Below are 24,993 nucleotides of genomic sequence, written 5' to 3' on the forward strand. Positions count from 1 at the left end.
GACAGGTAGAATATGTATATATTAGATATCCCAGAAGCTAGCAAATGGTGAAAAATTCCTGTTTCTGTTCTATGCCTAAAATTAACTGTAATTTGAGAGACATCATGGTGTAGTGATAAAAGCCAACGTGAATGGGTGTCAAAACATTTGGACTCATGGCTTTTATGGTTTGTTTTCAATCATCCAGCCAAATACTTCTTTGTTTTGGAGCAAGTCATTTACCTTCTCTGGACTACACCCTATAAAATCACTAGGGGTGAGCTAGATTAGTGTATTTGAAACAGTGTTCAGTAGATCTCTTGTATGTCTTAGTGCTAGCTGTCATGGTGAGGGGGAAGCTCAATAAGTAACGTGCTGGGCTTCCTCCAGGCTGCTAAATGAAAATAGTGCCTCCTTTGACTGCCTTTTTTTTCCCCTTATAGCTTCATATAAGATTTTGTCTGAAATAGATTTATCTGCTTAAAAAGAAAAATCCCTAAACAGATGAACCTTCATCTACTGTTTAATTTCTAGATAGAAATTTTGGGTCTATCATTTATCTTGGACAGCTTTTTGAGACTGATTTGTTATGAAGTATGAGATATCTGAAAATGACACCTTCTAAAACAAATATTTATTTAGCAATAAAATTGAAGCTAGAAGCTGTTATTTCTGTGGCTTTTAAACTGGAGCCTACACACTCTCAGGGATGTATGGTGTTGTGGTACAGTGTAGGCAAAGCCACAGGACAAACATACTTTATAATGCTATAAATAAGAGCATAGATACAGTATAGAAAAGAATATATAATGTAAAACAGATATTACTGGGTCTACTTTAGTGGGGAAAAATAAGAAAATTCTTGCCTTGGTTAAATCTCAAAATTTTATCCACTAGTCTTTTTTTTTTTTTTTTTAAGTTGAAATTTTCAATTGAGATAACTAGATTCATATGCAGTTACAATATATGCAGAAGTGATATGGAATGGTCCCTTGCACACTTTCCCCAATACTCCAATGTTAATGTTTTGCAAAATTGTAGTAGAATATCACAACCAAGGTATTGACATTGAAACAACCTTCTGATTTTATTCTGATTTGCCCAGTTTTACTGGAACTCACTTGTCTATATATGTGTGTTTATGTCTATGTGTTTATTAAGTTTTATACAAGTTGACCACGTGTAGGTTCATGTATCTGTCACTACAGTCAAGACATTGAATAGTTCTACCACAAAGACCCCTCATTTTGCCCTTTAAAACTGTTCTACCACCCTCTTGGCCTTCCCTCCCTGTCCCAAATCTCTGGCAATCACTAATCCTCTATTTCTGAACTTTTGGAATTTCAAAATGTTATATAAATAGAATTGTATAAAATGTGTCATTTTGGGAATGGGCTTTTTTTGTTCAGTATAATTCCCTGAAGATTCATGCAAGTTCTTGTGTTTTTAGAGATTTAGTCTTTACTGCTGAGTATTTTTTCTGTTTATATATAGCAAATCTTGTTTGACCATCTACCTAACAAAGGATGTCTGGGCTATATCTAGATTTTGTCTGTGCAGATCAAGCTGTAATGAACATTTGTGTACAGGTTTTAGTGTGAACTTAAGTTTTCATTTCTCTGGATATATGCCCACGTGTGAAATTGCTGGGTTGTATGCCTAGTTGTGTGCCTTGTTTTTTAAGCAAATGCCAAACTGTTTTCCAAAGTGGCTGTGTCTATGAGAGTAATCTAGTTTCTTTACATCCTTGCCAGCATTTTCTTTTGGTGTTTGCCCCTATTTTTTCTTTTAGTCATTCAGACAGGTGTGTAGTGATGCCTTATTATGATTTTAATTTGCATTTTCCTCATGAAAGATGGTGAATGACATTTTATATGCTTATTTTCCGTTAGTACATCCTCTTCAGTAAACTGTGTCTGTTGCCCATTTTCTAGTTGGACCATTTATACTTTAACTAGTGAGTTTTGAGACTTGTTTATGTAATCTAGACACTAATCTTAGATAATATGGTTTGTATTTATTTCCTTCAAATATGTAGCTTATCTTTTCATTTGTTTTCACATAGAGCTAAAGTTTAAAATTTTGTGGAAGTCTGATTTATCAGTTTTTCTCTTTATGGCTCATGGTTTTGTGTTAAACCGAAGTACTTTTTGCCTATCCTTGGATCCTGAAGATTTCTTTGATTTTTTCCTAAAAGTTTTATAATTTTTTTGAAAATTGAAGTATAGTTGACTTACAATATTCTATTAGTTTCAGGTGTACAATAGTAATTTGACATTTTTATAGATCATACTTCATATTAAGTTTGACAAAATATTGGCTATATTCCCTGTGCTGTACATTACATCCTTGGAGCTTACCTATTTTATACTTGGTAGTTGGTACCTCTTGATTCCCTTCACCTGTTTTGTCCCTCCCCTCATTATATTTTGTTTTACTTTTAGGTATGTAATCCATTTGAGTTAATTTTCATATATGTTGTGAAGATTAGTTTGAGGTTACTTTTTTTGCCTTTGACTATCCAGTTGATCCAGCACTGTTGATTCACTACTCTGCTGGTACATGACTCCACTTTCAAATTAAAATATATTGGTGAAAAAAATGGTAAAGCACCTATAAATTAAGATTTTTAATATTTGTCTCTGTAGGCAGGTCTGCCTTAGTGAGTACTTAAACAGTTTTAAGTGTGGCTGTTTGCATCACTAGAAGTTTGAAGTCAGAATCTGTTTGGTATTATCTTGGCCTCTTGAATATATGTATATATGATTGAAATTTCTTACTTATCCTACCATCAGGTGAATCCCAGACCTTGTTGGCAGCAGCAGTTGAGAGAGAACGTGCAGCCACAGAAGAACTTCTTGCTAACAAAATTCAAATGTCTTCCATGGAGTCACAGAATTCTCTCTTAAGACAAGAAAATAGTAGATTTCAGGCTCAGCTAGAATCAGAGAAAAATAGGCTAAGAAAACTAGAGGATGAAAATAATAGGTGAGCATGTTTCTTGAGTGTTATTCTTGATAGTTTCTTGACATTTTAAAGCACTTAAAAAATATGCTGTTGCTTTTTAACTTCATCGCACGGAGAACTGGAAATACATACTTTTAGTGTTTATAGTCAGAGTCATTAGTAATAGGATGTGGAACTAAGGTGTGGGATTCACTGAGCCTTGTATAGTCTCTTGGACATGTGTGGCATGTTCTGAATGTATTTGCATTTTCTAGGAAAAGGATTCATTGCTTTAATCAGATTTTTTTGGAGGAATCTGTGACCATAAAGTAGTTGAAGACCACACGCTGGAGTTATTTGTATATGACAAGGGTTTAAGCATTATTCCACTCTTCCTAAATAAATGTCTGGGCTCTTTGGAAATCACAAGCTGTAAAATCCATCTGTGTTAAGTTAATTAAGGCTGTAATGATGGGTTTTATCCTGTGAGTTCTTTGGAAGTTTTACTTTTTAAAAAAAGTAGTAAAAAATGATTTATAAAGTAAAGAATACGAACTTTTGCAAACATTTTCGTAGAACTCCGTAATGCTTTTGTAGAATCTGAACATGTGAATGTTATGGAATGGTGGTATTCAAAATTCTATTTAGGAAGTCTTTTTTTAAATGAAATCTTAACCCTAAGAACCAAAAAATACATAGACATGGTAATTTAGCTTCTGAATAAAACCCAGGTCATCTGGAAAATACAGTTCGAAAATCAAGCTGATAATAAAAATGACTACTAAATATGTAACTGGAGGTAATATAGTAGTATTTTAATAGTCTCTACTATCATCTTTTTTTGTTTAATTCCCTTTGGCGTAATAGGTACCAGGTTGAATTAGAAAACCTAAAAGATGAATATGTAAGAACACTTGAAGAGACAAGGAAAGAAAAGGTATTTCTATTAGTGTTCACTTACCTCTTAGATCTTCCATTAGAGAATGGTTGGGAATGGTAGCAAGTTAATGTGATGACAATATAAAATGGGTGATGTTTCTGCTTTTGGCACTTGGGTCTTAAAGAACAAATAAGACTCTATACCTTATATTCCTAATTTGGAGACTGACTTACGATGATGACTTAGTTTCACAGAAATAACCTGACTGTCTCTCTCCATTAGACACTGTTGAATAGTCAGTTAGAAATGGAGAAAATGAAAGTTGAACAAGAAAGGAAGAAAGCAATTTTCACTCAAGAAGCAGTAAAAGAAAAGGTATTAAATTTTGTTATTTTGTTTCTTTTTTGATGTAACCATGTAGCTGTTGGGATTAGTCATTGTTTTGTAATTCAAGCTAAACTTTTTTTTTTTTAATAATTATTTATTGTTATTTATTTGGCTGCACCAGGTCTTCTTTGCAGCATGTGGGACCTAGTTCCCTGACTGGGGATTGAACCCAGGTCCCCTGCATTGGGAACTTGATGTCTTATCCACTGGACTACCAGGAAGTCCCCAAGCTAAACTTTATAAATACCATTTCTTAAGGTCTAAAGTCAGTAGAGTGATGAATTCTAGTAGCATAATCAGTGTTCTCCTCAGAGTAGATCCAAAGTAACTTGAGTTTATACAAAGAGACCTGTGATTTTTAGGAGTTGAATTATGGAACGTCTTGCCCCTTTTTAAATGAATTTTGTGGTCTCTCACTGATACTGATGCACCTCATTTGGCCCATAGGCACCTGGGAGTGAAACTGGTTTGTTCACTTTGTTTCTGGTTAATGAAGGTAATTTTTCTAAAGTGAGTTTCCTATGTTTAAAGGATAGAAGTATACTCAGTAATTAGCATAATATGTTAAATCCACCTATATGAACACTGAGATTACCTTCTGAATTAATTTGGTTTAAAATACAGTAAAAATAAAATGGATAAGCTAGAAATGTTATGGTTTGTAAATCTTGGTAATCTTATTCTAGAGAAATATGTTTAATTGGTGGTATGTTATATAATATGAAATTCATATAGTTGCTCCATTAAAAACATTCACATTTCATTAAACATAAACCAAATTATATTGTATAATATAAATGAGTCCTGTGATGATTTGATTTTTTGTCTATACTTTTAAATTACTAAATATTGTGCTTTTGATAAGACTTCAGAAGACATATCTGTAACCATTTTATGAGGAAATTAGAATGAATCTTTGTTGTCATTGATCCTAGAAAGGTTTGTTGCTTTTTATTTAACATTTTACCCTTTAATCTGAATTTAATTTTTTTTTCTTTACACCCTAAGGAGCGGAAACCATTTTCTGTTTCTAGCACTCCTACAATATCACGTTCAAGTTCAATAAGTGGAGTTGATATGGCAGGCCTACAGACATCTTTTCTGTCTCAGGTGATGTTTTATTTCTTGTATGCATTCTTAAGTTGAATGATAATAAAGAGAGTGTGCAGGATAGTAGTTTGGTTTTCACCATGACCTTGGCATTCTGTGAACAATTTATCTGCATTTTTGTAAGGGAGTGCTAATTGCACTGAGGAAATAGAGAAAAATTTCTGCCTTTAAGAAAATCATAGACGATTTAAAGCAAGAACTGACTAAATCATTTTGTTTGAACCTTGTGCATAGTCTATAGTAGCTGAATAACTGTATGTACTTTAATTAACATAGGATGAGCCTCATGATCACTCATTTGGACCAATGTCTATGTCAGCAAATGGAAGCAATCTTTATGATGCTGTAAGAATGGGAGCGGGATCAAGCATTATTGAAAATCTACAATCTCAGCTGAAGCTAAGGGAAGGAGAAATTTCTCATTTACAGGTATTGTAAAAATGAAATGTGCTCTACAATGCTATACAATGAAATTTTGAGGCTCAGTAAGTAGCATCCTTCATTTCCACCTGCTTTTTGAGCAAATTGAGAAGTGATTGTGGCCTGTGAAGCCCCAAATAAATCATGTATATTAACAATAAAGGCTGGTTGGAGCAATTAGCCAAGGATAAAAGTCAAATGGGTCTGCTGAGTGCCAGAATTTGGGAGACTGTCACAGAAAATGATAGGCTGGAGTAGGCCTCCCCACATGTGATAGGTAGCCTGCCTCAGTAAGACTTAGAGGCATCTAGAAGCAGAGAGCTCCTTGCAGGCAGCTTCTTCCAAACATGACAAAAGGGAAGTTGCTGAGCTGAGCATAGCCATTTAATTCTTCCCAGATTCACCTTGTTAGATAAGTTACTCCAGCTCCCCCTATGAGGAAAGAACAAAGGTGATGAGAGAGATTAGAACTGTAACCTGCTATACAAAAAAGGAAACAGTTTGAGTGGGACATCCTCCTATCTCATCTTGCTTTTCATAATGAGGTGAGAAATGTTAAAATGTTTTACTTACCTGTTTTCATTGTTAAACTAGATACACTCAAAAGTAGAACTTTTCTATTCTTATTTTGTGATTTTAGTTAGGTGAAAATATAACTCATATTAAAGATATCCTTGAATTGGAATAAAATAGATCAGCATGATCTTAATACATTTTATGTTTATGTAGCCCCATGTAACGCTTGAGGGCACAAACAAACTTCTTTGGTAGTTGATGATAAATTCTTACCAATATGACCTACACAGTTGGCACTACATTAAAGTTAGTTTTTGCTTCCCTTGTAGCTCAGTTAGTAAAGAATCTGCCTGCACTACAGGAGACCCGGGTTTGATCGCTGGGCTGGGAAGATCCCCTGGAGAAGGAAATGGCAATCCACTCCAGTAGTCTTGCCTGGAGAATCTTATGGACAGAGAAGCCTGGCAGATTACAGTCCATGGGGTCGCAAGAGTCGGACATGACTTAGGGACTAAACCACAGAATAACTGAAGTATATTGCTATTTCCTTAGATTAGAGAAAAATATAGAGTTGCATGTTACAAACAGATTATTAAATTTTCTTTAGTTCTTTCTCTGTCATAGTAAATCTAAATCCTGTGAATTATGTACCTTTGAGGAAAGTTGAAACTTTTTGTGCCACTATTTCCTTTTATTTAAGAAAGAGCTTGTAAAAAAAAAAAAAAAAGAGCTTGTTCTTGGTTATATATTCACATATCTACTTCTTAAAAATTAGCACATTATATACATTTATATTAGTGGGATTATTAAACAAGATATATTTTGATTTAAATCACTTTCTGGTAATGTGCCTCAGCTAGAAATTGGCAATCTAGAAAAAACACGCTCCATAATGGCTGAAGAGCTAGTTAAATTAACAAATCAAAATGACGAACTGGAAGAGAAAGTGAAGGAGATACCCAAACTTCGAACGCAGCTAAGAGTAAGTATTCTTCACTCTTATTTTTAGTTTACATGCACAGTGGTTTTTCACAATCATGTTTAGTCCCAGCATAGAAAAATAACTAGATTTCATTTGGCCAAGGCTTTAATAATCCTGAACTTTTGCATGATCTGAATAATATTTTATTGATTAATGTTAAATGTATCCTCACAATTAATATATTTGGCAATTGCTGTTAACCTATATATGAGAATATATTTTCTTTTGGGGTAAATGCCAGATAATACTTAAACTACAGGGAATCATACACTGAAATTGCATCAAATGTGCTGAAATTAATGGGAGAAAAGATAGATTAAGCTACATATGGGGAGAACTGTAGATTTAGTGAAGAGATATGTGAAGATTAATAGCCATCTAGTCTAGTATTTTTTTTTTTAGTCTTTTATTCTAACAGACTAAATTGCAAGTTTAATTTTTATGAGCAATGACTATATACTTTTATTTAGATTGTAATGTCTTTACTGGTGGCATATTTATGATAATATAAATATTAAAGATTTTCTGTATAGTTATTTCAAAGTTGTAAACAAATATATTTTATAGGATTTGGATCAAAGATACAACACTATTCTGCAGATGTATGGAGAAAAAGCAGAAGAGGCAGAAGAACTTCGATTAGATCTTGAAGATGTAAAAAATATGTATAAGACTCAAATAGATGAACTTTTAAGACAAAGGCTCAGTTAACTTCTGCAAATTACATTCCCATCAAACTGAATGTAAACATTTAATATCTATGTGCAGATATCCAATAAATTCTTTTATAGACTTAGAAGCTGGAATTTACTGTAGTGTTCAAAAATTGAAAAAAATTCTTTTATAGTATATAGTAATATTTCCAGTTAACTTATTTTGTGCAATATTTGAACTTTATTTTTGAAACTATTCTTTAAAGGTTTATTTTTTAAAGGGTCTTTTTTTTTTTTTGCCTTGAATAGCACAGATTTATTACTTTATCCTCATCAGTATGGTTAGGGAAGGAGAATGGTTCATATGTTGTATTGTAGATATATAACTAATTGTATCTATAATTTGTATGTTTTTGTATATATTGAGAACATTTAAAGAGTTACAGTAATGTTGACACTTTGAAATCTTTCGCACTTAAATCTTCAATATATCTTAATTATGATTCATGAATATGGACATTGTTTTCAAGTAAAAAATTACTAAACCTGCATTTATTAAAATTTTGAACTAATTTTTTTCTTTAAAAAACAGTCTCTGAAGTTTAAAAGGTAAATAATTAAAACTTACAAATTTTTGTGATCTCAAGTTTTATTTCAGTCAGATTTCACAATTAAGTCTGTAAAAACTTTGGTACCTATTTGGAGACAGCTGTAGCTATTTAAAGTTATCTAGGCATTGAATAGTGGAAAAATCTTAAAAAGATTCTGTGATGACTTCGTTAACATTTTAGTGGTTTTTTGAAGAGGTATTGTTTTACTACCCTATAAAATGAATCAAAAGAAATAAATTACTAATGTAGTTTTCTTTTTAATTGTTCACATTTTGTAAAGTCTTATTTTTGGCACATTAAAAGTGAATGTTGACATTCATAACAATATTCGTAATAAAATAGAGAAATTATAGGAGTTAAATTAGACATTTTTGCAGTTTTCTGTAGTTTATCATTTAATTTTTTTCTTGGACCTTTAAAATAAAAAACAATATAGAATAGCTGAAAAAATAGCTATTCCTTCTCAGCTGTGTTTTAGACTTGTGAAATATTTTGATAGATTTTATTACTATAAATCTAAAAGTCATTTAGATGCCTTTACTTGAAAATAAGAACTCTCACTTCATTTTTAGTTACATTTTAAACACTAGAACTTCATAGCTACAAGTAAGCCATGCTGAAGATTGTGGGATGCTTTTCAGGGCAATTCAAGTGACCTCATTTTTGTTCTTTTTGGATTCAAGACAGTATTTCTGTCATTGGATCTCTGATTTGTAGCATTTATAAATATTCTTTCAGTGTGAGCCAAATTCATAAAATTAATCTATATTTTAGCAGTAAAAAGCAGTAAAATAGCTTTTCTTTCTTTTATTTTTATTAATATTCAGAGGTTGACAGAATGACAAAATTGATAGCAATAGGAAATTTACAGAATTAGAAAATATGGGAAACATAAGTTGCAAAATTCTATCAAGTGTTTGAAACCAGAAGTTTAGGAATTATGAAATTTTTCTTTTATGCTATCCGTTAATGAAGAGGGAAAAAAACTTCAGTGGAGAAAAGATTGAGATAAAATTCCTTTACTTTTAAATTTTATAATATTAAACATTCTCTTTTCTTAATCCTTATTAACATTAATAAAATCAATTCAACTTAAAATTTTATGGTCTTTTTAGTTTAATTTTAAAATGACAGCAGCTATTTAAGTCTTTGATTGTATATTACCATATATTGTTCTTTATCCACAAATTAATAGCTGATATTCATACTGATTTGTTTCCTTATATGTTTAGATTTTTCAATACATCTATAAATTGAGAAGGTGTACTATTTGCTTTCTTGAAAAACTCCACTAAGTTGCAGAATACCTATTGGATATTGGTTGCTGTATTTTGCTGTTTGTCATTAAAAATTATCTATCCATATTCTGGAAAATATTTGTATTTTAATAGATAAGAAAATAGTTTGCAGTCAGGTGTTTCCATTCTTGAAAGAAAATAGATAATACAAATCATAACAATGTTAAGAATATTAAAAAAAGTAAAAAGTATGAACGTTGTCGTTTCCATATAGACAAGCACAGATTATGGGCATCTTTCTAACTCTTGGGAATCTAAGTTGAGAGTACCATTACTTTCTTTTTCTTTGTCTCTTTTTAGAGAACTTCCAATTGTATAGTGTGTAGCATGTGGGGATGCATCAAATCTTTGATTTTTAAGATATTCTAAATGGGAAATTTCTGACTAAGGGAAACATGTAGTTTAAGTAAGTGAAAAGAAAAGTTCAGGAAAAATTTTCTCTTATAATCCTTCATTTGGCACTTGATTTATTAATTGAAAATTTTATTTAAATAATTTTAATTAAAAGTATGTGATTTATAATATATAGAAAATAGACACAAGAAAAATAGAAAATGACTATAGATACTTTATCTTGTTTTACTACTCTGTCTAGTATGTGTACATGTATGTTCTAACGTATCATAATTTTTCATTTTCATTTAAGAGTCTAATTTCCCTAATTTTGTTCAGTTTTAAAATATAACAACTTTAACTTCATATTTTGTAAAGGGCTAAAAGTGTGATTTAAAACTACTTGATATTATATTTTAATTGATAATATATTTTAATTCTCAATGAAAGATAATGTAAATAATAAGCATGGTTCTGATTTGAATAAAGATTTTAAAGTAGTAGTAATGTATTTCATTTTTAACATGATTTAGAGTGGTCAGTACCAATGAGTGAAGACAGTTCTGTTTTATGAAGATAGATGACTGTATAACTTTGAAATTCTTATTTTAAGAAAATGAGGTTAAGTCCAGATTTTTTATGAGTTATTTTACTCAGAGTTTTATAAGAATTAAGCATAGTTTTCCTATTGAAGATATGTTTTTGGAAAATATAATTGTAAGAATTTACCTTCTTGTATAATTACTGTAAGGATGACTTGTTTCTTTTTAAGGTCTTAAACTGTATCAAGATATTCTTCTAAAAGTCTTAAAATATTTCTGTATTCAAATAACAGATATAATCAGTATCAGTTCAGTCGCTCAGTTGTGTCTGACTCTTTGCGACTCCATGAATGCCAGGCCTTCCTGTCCACCACCAAGTCCCGCAGTTTACCCAAAGTCATGTCCATTGAGTCAGTGATGCTATCCAACCATCTCATCCTCTGTCATCCCCTTCTCCTCCTGCCCTAAATCTTTCCCAGCATCAGGGTCTTTTCAAATGAGTCAGCTCGTCACATTAGGTGGCCTAAGTATTGGAGTTAGCTTCAGCATCAATCCTTCCAATGAATATTCAGGACTGATCTTTAGGATGGACTGGTTGGATCTCCTTGCAGCCCAAGGGTCTCTCAAGAGTCTTCTCCATCACCACAGTTCAAAAGCATCAATTCTTTGGTGCTCAGCTTTCTTTATAGTCCAACTCTCACATCCACACATGACTACTGGAAAAACCATAGCCTTGACTAGATGGACCTTTGTTGGCAAAGTAATGTCTCTGCTTTTTAATATGCTATCTAGGTTGGTCATAACTTTCCTTCCAAGGAGTAAGCGTCTTTTAATTTCATGGCTGCAGTCACCATCTGCAGTGATTTTGGAACCCAGAAAAATAAAGTCAGCCACTATTTCCACTGTTTCCCCATCTATTTCCCATGAAGTGATGGAACTGGATGCCATGATCTTAGTTTTCTGAATGTTGAGCTTTAAGCCAACTTTTTCACTCTCCTCTTTCACTTTCATCAAGAGGTTCTTAGTTCTTCACTTTCTGCCATAAGGGTGGTGTCATCTGCATATCTGAGGTTATTGATATTTCTCCCAGCAATCTTCCCCCCCCGCCCAGCAATCTTGATTCCAGCTTGTGCTTCCTCCAGCCCAGTGTTTCTCATGACGTACTCTGCATATAAATAAGCAGGGTGACAATATACAGCCTTGACGTACTCTTTTTTTCTATTTGGAACCAGTCTGTCGTTCCATGTCCAGTTCTAGCTGTTGCTTCCTGACCTGCATACAGGTTTCTCAAGAGGCAGGTCAGGTAGTCTGGTATTCCCATCTCTTTCAGAATTTTCCACAGTTTGTTGTGATCCACACAGTCAAAGGCTTTGGCATAGTCAATAAAGCAGAAATAGATGTTTTTTCTGGAACTCTCTTTTTCGATGATCCAGCGGATGTTGACAATTTGATCTCTGGTTTCTCTGCCTTTTCTAAAACCAGCTTGAACATCTGGAAGTTCATGGTTCATGTTATTGTTGAAGCCTGGCTTGGAGAATTTTGAGCATTACTTTACTAGCCATGTGAGATGAGTGCAATTGTGCAATAGCTTGAGCATTCTTTGGCATTGCCTTTCTTTGGGATTGGAATGAAAACTGACCTTTTCCAGTCCTGTGGCTACTGCTGAGTTTTCCAAATTTGCTGGCATATTAACTGCAGCACTTTCACAGCATCATCTTTTAGGATTTGAAATAGCTCAACTGGAATTCCATCCCCTCCACTAGCTTTGTTCGTAGTGATGCTTCCTAAGGCCCACTTGACTTCACATTCCAGGATGTCTGGCTCTAGGTGAGTGATCACACCATCATGGTTATCTGGGTCATGAAGATATTTTTTGTACAATTCTTCTGTTTAAGTATCCTCTATTCACAAGTTATTGTGACTTTATATTGCTGGTAATATTGAACTCTGCAACTTTGATTCTTTAAAGTACTTTTAAGCTATAGCCATTCCCTTCTCCATGGGATCTTCCTGACCCAGGGATCAAACCTGGGTCTCCCGCACTGCAGATAGATTCTTTACTGTCTGAGCCACCAGGGGAGCCCTATTGCCTTTACTTATACTCAGTTAACCTTTAGCAAATCAAGATCCTTTAACAAGACAGAATGGAAATTAAATGCATATTAATACTTTAAAAAATACATTTTCTCAAATAAAACCTTACAATGCTGCAGTAATCCACAATTGTGATATAGAGAATTTACTCATAGTGCTGTCCTGAATTTATTCCCCACACTGATCTACTCCCAAGTAAGGTAAATTTCATGTCAGTCCTCAAATTAAGCAAGGGCTAATTTGAGGTTTTTCTTTTAAACTCTCTTCTTTTACAGGTAGTGATTGTCAGAGTATGGTAGGTAGAGATGTTCCATGCCTATATGTCTTTTTTAAAATGACAGTCTTAATTTTTACCAATACATATTATTAAATGAAAATTTTTGGTCATGGGTGATAATAGGGAACACAGTGCTTGCTTTGCTTTTGTTTAAGGAATTCACTTATATGGGATCATAATCACTTATCCACTGTCAGGAAATCTAGAAAGCTCTGAAAACCAAGTGCTTTTAAAAAATACGCTTGTTGTCAAATCTGTTTTGGTGGTAAAGCTTGACTTTCACTGACATGAGGCTTTTATAGGCTTTAATTTACTTAGTGTGAGCATTCATGCATTTTGCATATTATGGTGTTACAGTGTTTGGATGGTGTGCATACCCTATTAAAAAAAAAATTCAGGAACCTATATGGTACCAAAGATTTTGGAAAAAGACTGTATACCTGCACTATATCTTCAGATCCTTTTAAAGTTGATACCATTATCATCTTTATTTTTAAAATGAAAAAAGGTTAAGCAATTGGTCAAGGTCATATGGCAAATAATTTATACTGTTGGGCTGCAGAGTCCAAGCTCTGAACCATTAACTATTAAATGCTGCTTCTCTTCCTGCTCTTCTGTAAAACTGTAAGTATATAGATGAACTGTAGCAGAAGATCAAATTTAGTCAAAATTGCTTGCTTAAAATTTCAGTACCTTTGATTTATGGTTTAAGTAATTGGATATATCAGACAATCAATAAGCTGTGTTCTGCAGATAGTTCATGCTAACACTTTCTGTGAGCTATCCAAAATACCAATATATGAGTGGCAAACTTAAAACACATTTAGCAAACTTGTAATGTGATGTAAAAATTATGATTATAGAAAATTTCAAAGTAACATAAAAGAAATAGATGAGTCCCATAAACTTAACATTTGCTCTTTAATAGCATTCAATTTATGGCCCATTCTTTCCTTTATATTTCGCTTGTGCTTCCTCTCAATTCATATTGGCTATTTTGAAGCAAGTTTCAGAAGTATAACTTACTTGAATCTGAAATGTTTCTATAAAAAGTAACTTTACTTCATCAACTATTTGGATACTTGCATCATAATTCATATAGGAAAGACAGGATAAATATTCTTCATTCTTTTCCGTTACCAGTTTTCACAATTAAAATTGGTTCCTTTCTGTCATCAAAGATGGGAAATGAGGTTTTTGGCTTGTGTATTTAATCGATTAGTTGGATTTTTTAAGAAAATTATTTTTTTATGGCTGCATTGGGTCTTCACTGATGTGCAGGCTTTCTCTAGTTGCATTGAGCCAGGACTATTTGTTGCTGCTTGTGGGATCTGGGCTTCAGTAGTTGTGGCACATGGGCTTTAGTTGCTCCTAGGCATGTGGGATCTTCCTGAGCCAGGGATTGAACCCATGCACCCTGCATTGGCGGGCGGATTCTTAACCTCTGGACCACCAGGAAAATCTCTAGTTGGATCTTTTTGAATTTAATATTTAAGTACATTTGTGCTTCAATCCATTCTAGTTACCCTACGGATGCTTTCAAATTATTCCAATTTTGGCAGGAGGGAGTCTTCTCAAATTGGTTCCTGAGTCCTTATGATATGACCCTCATAGCATTTGATTGCTTCCTTGCATCTTCCTGTAAGATCTTTCAGATTCTTCTACTACATTTCCTGCCCCATATCTAAGATTATTTTTCTTTGGGTATCCCAATTTATCCATTTTTCTTTGGATCCCATGTTCCTTAAATGGGAAAGTGTTTGCCAAGATCACAGTCTGGGCACAAGGAAAGTTTCTTGCTAGAATACCAGGTTGGTTGTTTCTAGGCCTTTTCAACAGATGATGGAGAGATTTGTTTTTAAGGATAAAATATATTGTTAGTTCATACTTAAACTCCATTTCAAATTTGGAACTACAACTTCCATCAGGCTTACAGCTATACTGCATGTCAAAAATTTTATCTTCAAAGATACCATCTTAATTACTCGTATATGGTTTATCCCAACCAACCAACCAACACTGCCACCAATAATTTGGCTTCTGAAAGCATTTCGTGATTTATTGTAATTCTTTTATCCCTGAAGGTACATTCCACCAAAACGTACAGATTCTGTTTCAAAGTCACTTGGTTTAGTTCCCCTGTTGTGGTATATGCCACAACTGTATGGCAGTTGGATTTGTTTCACTTTACTGTCAGTTTTCAAGGATTACTTCTTAAAATTTACTTTTGTTTTATAATGTAAAATGTTCACTGATTCTAACGTCACATCTATACAATGTATATTTGGAGAACTTACCTTCTTTGTTCCCTATACCTATATTCCTTCCTTGTTTCTATAGGTAAACATTTTAATGTTGTTATTCTATTTGTAAATAACAATTTATATACATAGATACATATATGTTGCCTTTCCTCAGTGAGTGATAGCATATTGCACATTGTTTTTCTACTGTGCTGTTTCCACTCAATATATCCTGCAGTGTATAGTGATATTTTTCAGTCCTTTTTTACACCTGCCTAGCTCTGCATTGTATGGGTGTATTATAGTTTATTCATCAGTCTACTATTAATAGAATTTGAGTTTATCATTTAAAACTAAACTTAAAAAGAAACCTAAACTTTAACATTGATATTTTGGGAGGGAAATTTCTATGTTAAGAATTGCTGTCACAGTATGATAGAACTCAACCTCTTGTTCTTAAAGCCCCTCCACATTTTGTCTTTTCTAAGTCTGAATGACCGCAACTTAATTTTTAGCCATTTAAAATAGCACTATGTGCACCTGGCAACAGTTGGATTGGCCTGTCTGCTCTTGTAATAAGACTATTTTTAGAAGCCTTTCTCATATATTGTTCTCATATGTTCTTATGTGTCTATATATCTCTGTATCTTTATTACATATACTTAGAGGTAGACTAGCCTGTGTGTTCTTTTTGAATCAACTAACAGAAAAGATGTATTTCCTGTACATGACAAAATAGGTGGCAAGTAACCTGAGAAATTACTTTTTATGGCTACTATCCTTATTAGTAAGGGGTGGGCAAAGTATGAAATAATAGAGCAGAAGTTCCTTTAGAGGCAAAGTCTTACATGAAGAGTAAATGAGTTAGTACTGTAAATTGCTTTAGAATAATAACCATGTTTCTGCATTGCGATTATTTGAAAAAAAGAAATCAAGATAATGTGGCTCATTTAGCAGGTTATGAATGGAACTTGTAACAGTTCTCCAAACAGTACCTAAAAAGATTATTTGAAAAGTATGTAAAGAGTTAGAAACAAACCGTTGTGTTTTCTGATGATCATTGTAGTTAAAACCGGTGACTTTGAGCATAAATGTACTGTGATGACATAAGCTTTGATCAGTTCAAGTTGAAGCAGTAATTACTGCTCAACTTTACTGTGCTCCACACTACACAGAATAGTATATGGGCCGAGAGTGCCAAGAGTAAAAGTGTGGGTGATGGGCGTTCAAGTAAGTATGGTAAAATAAACCACTGCAATTTAAATAACTATAATAAAAGGATAAAAGTCAAACTCCACAAAGTGACATTTGAGCTGCTGAGTTTTCTGATAGTCACTAAGAAAGACAAGAGTACTACTATATAATGTACAAGGCTTCGAAGAATTCTCACCACCAGAAAGTGCGGCCCAACTACGAGCAGGCTTGGAGAATGAATGTGAGGGCGGCAACTGGTACCGTAAATACGGATACAGTAACCCTCCGCCTCAGTGCAACGAGAAGGAAGAAGGGAAGGAGTCCGGTTTTCTATGCAACTTGTCGCAGTGTCTCGTCCGCGACTTTTCGCTACCTCCCAAGGAGGACAGTCCGGTTTATTAAAGTCCTGCTCCTCCGCTGGCGCTATGGCCGGGGTCGCAGCCTAGGTTCTCGTTCTGGCGGGAAAGGCAGGGAGCCGCGGACCACGCCCCTTGACTCCGCGTGAGGTCTTGCGCGCGTGGTCCCGGCTCCGACCCCGGGGACCCCATGCAGGGCGGGGACCGGCTCCCCGCGCAGGCCGGCCTAGGTGTCCCGGCAGCTCCCGGGCGCCCCCTGGGCCGGCTCCGGAGGTTTCCGGTGAGCTGCAGTCGCCGGTTATGACGACTCCCTCAGCCCGAGCCGCCGCCGTCGCCGCCTCCGCAGCCCCGGCTTCCCAGGCTCCAGGTGGGACTCGCCCGGCGCTCCGCGGAATCTTCACCCGCCCCCCGCCCTCTGCCTCGCCCCGGCGCGCGGTGGGCGCTTCTGCCTGCTCCCGGCGCGGCTTCCCGGCGGGCTGGCGCTTCTCCGCGGGTCCCCCCGCGCCTTCCATCGCCCAAGGGCCGAGAAGGCGGACGTGGGGAAGCCGCGCTGATCCTCCCGTTACCGCGGGCTCGGCCCCCTTCACGGCGCCTGCCGCGGCGCGCGGGGCTCCGGGCCCGCTGGGCGCGGGGAAACATCGGGTTTCCCGGGCCGGGACGGAGCCTCCTTCCAGGCCCCTCCCAGGCGTGTTGAGGTCTGGGGTGGGAGGGTGCAGTGTGCGGGGCTGGGGGGCGGGCGGTCCCCGGGAATCTCTGCGCCCCGAACCCAGCGCGTCATCATGGCTGCGGAAGGGCGCTCGCCACCGACCCCGCCGCCTTGGCTCCGCAGCCGTTGTAGCGGACCGCTGATGGACCTCACCTGGCCATCTCAGGCCCTTTCTAACCTCCTGCCTCGTAAAACTAGCGCTAGTTGGGGCGAGCCGTTTTAGGAGTCCTTGTGGGTCTCACATGCATTCAGCTTTTCGCCTGTCCTCCGGCTTCTGTAAACTTTCCAAGCTCTGTCACAGAGTGTTCTCCCGTCCACCCACGGTGTTGCTTGTCACGGTCGGAGTTCCACCTCTCATTCTCTTTCAAGCTTTCTCCCTTTCCCTTCCCCGTTCATAGGCCAGTGGAAGTCCAGCCGTGGTATCCCCGTAGAGAGGTGGGGGGAACCAGCAGCTTTGCGCAGAAGGAGAAAGGAGCTCAGCTGCTAAAGCGTTGGTCTCCTGAGGTGCGCCCGCCTGTCCCCCAGAGGCGCAACCCTGGAAAGGCTCTCTGTCAGGCCCTGGGGTTGTGCTTTCAAGCGCAGCAGCCACTCCTGTTAGTTTATGCAAGTGGGGACCTGCCTTCTGCAAAAGCCAGGTTTCTGATCTGAACCTTGAGATTTTTCCCTTGGCGGAAAAATCGTTTACGGATCCGTGCGTTTGGTTACGTTTAGAGCTCAGTAGAGGGCAATGGGCTTGGCTAACCAAAGGTCGACTTGGTCGTAACAGTGACCAGTTTCTGGGAGAGACTGACCATTCTGCCTGTTGAATCTGAAAGCAGGGAGCAGTTTCATTTGGTGAGTCGGATTACTGTGGTGAGAACCAGTCGGATTGTTTGCTCTTAGGAATGTTTTATCTGCTGTTGGCCTGTACCAGTTGGTGCCTGTATGAAGTGGGTCATCTCCTTGCTGCTCACTGTTAGACTCTCTTCTGTTAAGTTACTGTGTTGAGGATTGTACCTGCCACCTCACTTTTAGTAGCTTGTATTTGTTAAGGCAGAGAAAGGTTTTATAAGCCAGGCCTTCTGGTTATGGCTTATCTCACTGAAATGCCAGACCCTCTGCTTACAGGTTATCTCATTATCTCCTCTCTCAATATTTCTTTTAATTCAGAATATCACCGGGATGCAAAAGTCTTCTTTGACACCTTTTTAAGGTAATGTGTTTCATTTCTGACAGATTTTAGATACCTGAAACATCACAGCAACTTCTGGGTGGTTCTGAGGATTAAAGAGGTAAATGTTTTCATTATAATTAGAGTCACTGTTATTATTAATGTCGATTTTAAATTTTGTGAAATTGTTATGAGCTCATAGGTAAAAGTCTCAACTAAAAATATTAATTCAGGTGACCTTTATTACAAATAACAAGATACTCTTTAGGGATACCTAAAAGAATGATTACATTTACTGCAGAGGAGGAAAGGATTTCTTCTTGGCATTCCAACTGTTCAGTTATGATTGCTTGTTCTTGGAACTTGAGACGTGATTGAACATAGCAGTCTGTTTCTAAAGGCTCCGTCTCCATCAGCCATATTCATTGAAAGTTGATTTTGAACTTTGGATTTTTCCAGTATGCTTCAGTGACAGCAGACCCTGCTGGGAAGTAACTAATATGTACTAGGGCTTTATCATCTGGTGGGAAGACCACTTTGAAAAACTAGAGCAAATAAATCACTAAAATGAACCCCAAATGGCATGTTTATTATCTATGAAAAAAAAATCTGATTTAAGAGATTTAATCCTGGGATGAGTTAGAAATGCAGTAAGGTTCATGACCATTATCTCTATTCTCAATGCTAAAGCCAGATGAAGAGAATTTAAGGGTACAGCTCTGAGGCAGACTGTCTGGATTTCACTCCTAGAGTTTGCTTAGTCTTAGTTCTTAATATCATTGTTGTTATACCCAATGAAAGGTAAGCTTCACCAGGACTTAGGTGTTTAGTGTTCAGCTGCCTATTCCCTGCTGCCTCCATGTACTTAGCAGAGTACCTGGCACACAGCATATTTTCACATACTTCAGTGATTGTTAGTTCTAATCCAGCAGGTACACACTTGCTCGGACTCATTGTACTTCCTTTCTTCTTTCTTCCTGGCATGTTTTCCTGGATCCGCATCATGTAGATCTCAGCTTAAATGTTACTTAGCAACCCCTCCCCATCCCGTGTAGCTTTAAACTTTTATTTAAGAAACACTCAACATAGCATTTAACATGCCAGATGTATCTAGACATGTTGCCAGTATTTACCTCTCGAGAGTCCTATGAGAAAGGGTTATTCTGATTTCCATTTAGCAGATGGAAAAGCCTATCCACAGCAAGCTTAAAGAACTTGCTGAAGATCATTGTATTTAGAAAGCTGCAGCCACATTCAAACCTAGGTGGCCTATCTTCACAGTCTGCATGCTTAACTAGCAAACTATGTTGTCTGTCATATTGCCTGACTTACATTGTTTTCTTAGCAAACAGGGTCCTGTCAAGGTCCTCCTCCCATCTTTGTAAATAAAGTTTTATTAGAACACAGCCCCCCATTCTTAGCATAACTATGGCTGCTTTCCTGACGGGTGCAGACATTATCTGACCTACAAAGCCAAAAATATTTACTGCCTGGCTCTTTCCAGAAAAAAATGTGCTGGACCTTGGTTTATTTGATTCACAACCCTTGTCATTATCTGAAGTTGTTTATTTGGTTGTTTACTTTATATCTACTGCACTAGCTTCCAAGTTCCATGAAAGCAGGAGTCTTTCCTGTTTTATTCACCACCATATACCTAGCTCCTGACACAGTGCCTTGCCTACAACAATCATGTTGAGTAAAGGAACATTATTCAGTAAAGTAGTTAAGTTAGTTATAATTGTACTTAACCCTTAATCCCTTTGACTTTGAAGGCTCTGTCTTAATGAGGATGTTATCAATTTGACTTTTAGGTTTGGAGGTTGCTATGTTCATGCTGCTTGTCTTTGGAGCACTACTTCCTGAGGTCCCCCTGAGTGGCCAAGACAAGTCTCCTCCTCAGGCTGATGGCATTCCAGCCACCCCTCTGTTCAACTATGCCAGCCTCCGCCTGCCGGAAGAGCACATTCCCTTCTTTTTGCACAATAACAGGCATATTGCCACAGTCTGCAGGAAAGACTCACATTGTCCTTATAAGGTAAATCTTATTTCTCCTCTTGCATATTTTTAAAAGGTTGCAATTGAGGCTGGTTTACTAGTTCCCCCATCATAACTTGAATCTGCAGGTAGACTCCTGGTTGTAACTGTGGGTCAGTTGATGTTTGTATTTCATCTCATGCTTCCTAGTGACTCAACTTTGCTTAGAAGTATGTCCTGCTCACAAGAGTGAGATTACAAATCTATATCACTCGTAAAAGAAATAGGCAGTCTGTACGGTTTGTCTAGTCTGTAAATGAAATGAATTAGATTTGATGCAGAAAAGAACATGTAGTTGAAAGTAACTGGAGAATTTCACATCTCTCCTTTCTTAAATTGCACTTAAGAGGATCTCTCAGCACTTCATTTTGGTAATAACACCTACACCTCTGTCTCTCCATAATTAAGACTGTTACTGTGGCCTTCCTTCTGTTTCAGAGTTGTTGGAAAGGTTTCAAATTGGAGCCCATTCAGACATCTCACGAGGCCTGAGATCAAAGCGGGGCATTGTGAGCCATTTCCTTTCCCATGTGCTGGCACAGGAAGCATGTGGACAGGCGAGCTGGGAAGCCAGCTGGCCCTGCCCCCAGGGGCCTCACTGAACAACCTCCTGAGCTTCCTGGGTCACAGCAGCTGTGTGTCCCCCAAGGGCTGCAGACTGTGATGTATTCCAGGGTCTCTGCTGGTCTTGATCAGTCAGTAAAGCTGCTGATCCATTCAGTTCAGTCTGATCTTTTGGTGATAGAAATTCCACTTTTTATGACTCTCGTGGGACTGATTTTAGAATCAGTTTACTCACTTGACTTCATTAAGCTACCTCAAAAAGTTTCCATTCAGCCAAGGGGGTCGGGGGAGGGATGGAGTGGGAGCTTGGGGTTAGCAGATGTAAACTTTTCTATACAGAATGGATACATAGCGAAGTCCTACTGTATAGCATCCTATGTATATAGCATCCTATCCTACTGTATAGTATCGTATGATAAACCATAATGCAAAAGAAGATTTAAGAAAAGAATATGTGTGTGTGTGTGTGTGTATATAAAACTGAATCAATTTGCTACAGAACAGTAATTAACACATTGTAAATTTCAACTATACTTCAATTAAAAATGTTAATTAAAAAAAAATCCCAACTCAAATGATCTGTGGTAGTCTAGCTAAAACCCAGACTTTTGTTTGGAAAATAGACCTGGTGGAGGAGGGATTGGTGACTAAAGATAATTGCTGTTAAGAATCTCAAGACTGCTTTTCTTAGAATTTACTTATTTCTCTTTCATGAGTATGTATTATAAAATGTAAAAGTGAAAGTTCTAGAAAGATTGGGTTTTTTCATGGAAAAAAAAAAACAGTGAGTCCTCTCTGAATGTCAAAAGGTAGACCTTCTCAGTCTTGTCAGTCTCAACACACACCTCTTATGTTCTAGAAACACTTAGACAATTTGAAGTACTGCTGGGGTTATGAGAAATCCTGCAGACCAGAGTTCAGATTTGGTTACCCTGTTTGCACCTATGTGGATATGGGATGGTAAGTTTCTGGATGGAATCCCTCCTGCCCTGTACTCTTCTCCTTTCTCTGCAGTTTATGCTGACATCAATTCCAAGCTAGACTCTTTTGGTATTAGATAATAGTTCCTTTAGATATTAATTTGCTTACTTCATGAGTAACTTCACTTGTCTTGACTGTCTCCCACTGGGACAGGAGTATCTCTCGTTTCCTCTGCCAGAGGGATAAAACAGTATGGTTCACAGAAAATACTTTGCCTCGCTATATGCTAACAAAAGAGATGGATGGCTGACTTTGGTTTTGGAGAAGAGAGTTAAGTATAATCAGTATTTCCAATACAGGTAAGGTTAATGGGGCAAAGAAAATGCAGTAATTAACAGTTCATTGTCTTCAGTTCCAAATGATCCTGACCACATCCATTTCCATTGTGTATGTTTACTATCAGGGAGTAAGTCTATAAATAACTTATTTTGGTAACCTCATGTAGTGAGGGGTAGATTTTTAAAATTATGATAGTTTACTTAAGAAAATAATGACTGACTTCTAGCAATGTAACATTTAGAAAATTTAAGGTCCAGAAAAAGTAAAAAGTTGAATATCACAGAATTGTTTTGTTTGCAAACAGGACAGACACTCTTGAATCAGCCCAGGAAATATTCTGGAAGCAAGCCGACTTCGGATATGCGGGAGAGCGTCTGGAGGAGCTTCATGTGCTCTGCCAGCCGAAGGAAAAGGTGGATGTTCAGCCCCTTCATAAGTGAAGATGTTTATTTAAAAATACCTGTGGTATCTATTTATTCATTTATTTATTGAGGTGTCGTTGATGTATAATATTGTAGAAGTTACAGATACACAATACAGTGATTCAGATTCACATTTTTAAAGGTGATCTCCATTGATGGTTATTGCAAAATATTGGTTATATTCTTTGTGTTGTACAATGTATCCTTTTAGCTTGTTTTTTTTTCTTTTCTTCCTTTTAGCTTGTTTTATACGTAATACTTTGTACCTCTTAATTCCCTGCACTCATAGTGGTTAGATTATAATATAAATACGAGATAGAGGGCACTATGAGAGGAAACCCTCACTCTCATGTATTTATTGGCTTAAAGTTTTGTTTAACTTCCAAAACCAAGTTAGAAGCCATGTCCTTGTATTCACACACATATCAGATGGTCATATTTTGAGGTAGGTCAAATATTTCTAGTTTTAGAATTAATTATTCCCCCAACATACACTAAAGGATGTAAGTTGATTAATTACATCTTTATAAATTTCCTTGCTGGTAGTTTGGGACAGGTGATACACTCCCACCCTGCTGTTCTGTATTTTTTTGGCACTTTACATGTTGCAAAAAGCTTTTCAATATGTTATCTGATTTGATTCTCACAAACAGTATAACAGTTAGGCAGGGCAGGTATTATCGGTGCTGTTGAACTAGAGAGGAAAAGTGATTCCTCAGAAATGTGAAGTGACCTGTCGAAGACCACACAGCTACTAAGTGGTCTTCTACAATTCTGTTGTTGTTGTTGTTCAGTCGTTAAGTTGCATACAGCTCTTTGTGACCCCAAGGACTGCAGCACAGCAGGCTTCCCTGTCTTTGACTATCTCCTAGAGTTCATGTCATCAGTTCATGTCCATTGAGTCAGTGATGCTGTCTAACCATTTTCTGCCGCTCCCTCTCCTTTTGCCTTCAATCTTTCTAGAATTAGAATGCAGATCTTTTTCTTGGGCTTTCACTCATACCCCATTGCACTCAGTGATAAAACAAACACATTGTCAGGAGGCAGTTTGGGGTAATAAGGAGAAGAATGGACTACTGGGTTCAAATCTTGATCTGTGGAAGCAGCACCCCACCTTTTCCACGTTCAATTTCTTCTGCTTTAAAGCCATGCCTGTTTGACAGCTTGTGGTAAAGCTGAAATGAGATTCTGCATTGAAAAATGCTCCATGCAGGGCCAGGCTCACAGCAAAGGGCTCAGTGATAGTTTTTTAAAGCCCCAGAGAATCATAAGCACGTAGGATTAAGATCCACCCAATGTTCATGAACTGGGCCCAAACCTCTGACATCTCAGGAGTCTCTGTTATCTCCAGCCAGCCTAAGAAACCAAAGAATATTTAAATCACTTGCATTCCAAAAGTGAATATATGCGCCGTAGTGCTTTGGAACAGTGTCACATGATAGAACTTTAAGTGATTCCAGCAAGGTGCCTGAACCATGAGATTCAGGCAAGGCATGAACCTGCACTGCTGCGAGGTGTCTTTAACAGACAGTACTTTATACTTTTGTTGGAGTCTAGCTGTTCTTGTGGAAGAGGGCAGAAAAGAGCCTCAACCCCATGTTGCACACGTCTTCCAAGGTGATTTGCAAAATGCTTTCCTCACCAAGATCTGCTTTGATAGGTTTTTTGCTTATCAGAGTGTGACCCCTTACCAACTCCAGATTCTAAAACACCATGTGGGTCCAGGTTAATGGCAATTAAGGGTCAGTTGGGAGTTACGGGGAAAGCAGCAAAATGGCGTTTAAATCTCAGTACAACCCAGGGCAGATAAAAGTTTTTGAAGCTATCCCTCTTTCAATAGAGTTGGCAGAAGTAGAAACAGACCCCATGGTTGACTTTTAATCTCCTTTGCCTGCATGCATACTCAGTCACTTCATTTGTGTCTGACTCTTTGAGACCCCATGGACTGTAGCCCGCCAGGCTCCTCTGTCCATGGGATTTTCCTGCGAAGAATACTGGAGTGGGTTGCCATGCCCTCCTCCAAAGGATCTTCCCAA

At 37.0% G+C, this 24,993-nt stretch overlaps 2 protein-coding genes across 5 annotated transcripts in view; both read left to right on the forward strand.

Annotated features, from left to right (window-relative positions):
- TMF1 (TATA element modulatory factor 1) overlaps positions 1-9,846 on the forward strand; it is a 29,886-nt gene extending 20,040 nt beyond the window's left edge. The window contains exons 11-17 of the mRNA XM_020910080.2: positions 2,775-2,967; positions 3,793-3,862; positions 4,088-4,180; positions 5,201-5,302; positions 5,579-5,731; positions 7,095-7,220; positions 7,788-9,846. Of these exons, the coding sequence (XP_020765739.1) occupies positions 2,775-2,967; positions 3,793-3,862; positions 4,088-4,180; positions 5,201-5,302; positions 5,579-5,731; positions 7,095-7,220; positions 7,788-7,931 (881 nt within the window). The 3' untranslated portion in view covers positions 7,932-9,846. The remainder of the gene's footprint in view (positions 1-2,774; positions 2,968-3,792; positions 3,863-4,087; positions 4,181-5,200; positions 5,303-5,578; positions 5,732-7,094; positions 7,221-7,787) is intronic.
- Positions 9,847-17,101: 7,255 nt separating this feature from the next.
- The window catches only part of EOGT (EGF domain specific O-linked N-acetylglucosamine transferase), a 39,787-nt gene continuing 31,895 nt past the window's right edge, over positions 17,102-24,993 (forward strand). The window contains exons 1-5 of one of the 4 annotated variants that reach the window (XM_020910066.2): positions 17,102-17,188; positions 18,743-18,798; positions 20,489-20,712; positions 22,135-22,235; positions 22,840-22,948. In XM_020910066.2, the coding sequence (XP_020765725.2) occupies positions 20,503-20,712; positions 22,135-22,235; positions 22,840-22,948 (420 nt within the window). In that variant the 5' untranslated portion in view covers positions 17,102-17,188; positions 18,743-18,798; positions 20,489-20,502. Of the gene's footprint in view, positions 17,189-18,109; positions 18,362-18,676; positions 18,720-18,742; positions 18,799-20,488; positions 20,713-22,134; positions 22,236-22,839; positions 23,001-24,993 lie in introns of those variants that run through there. The other 3 variants (XM_070455697.1, XM_020910069.2, XM_070455698.1) reach the window with 3 other exon arrangements.

The sequence above is a fragment of the Odocoileus virginianus genome, chromosome 26 (genome assembly GCF_023699985.2).
Source record: "Odocoileus virginianus isolate 20LAN1187 ecotype Illinois chromosome 26, Ovbor_1.2, whole genome shotgun sequence".
NCBI classification, from domain to species: domain Eukaryota; kingdom Metazoa; phylum Chordata; class Mammalia; order Artiodactyla; family Cervidae; genus Odocoileus; species Odocoileus virginianus.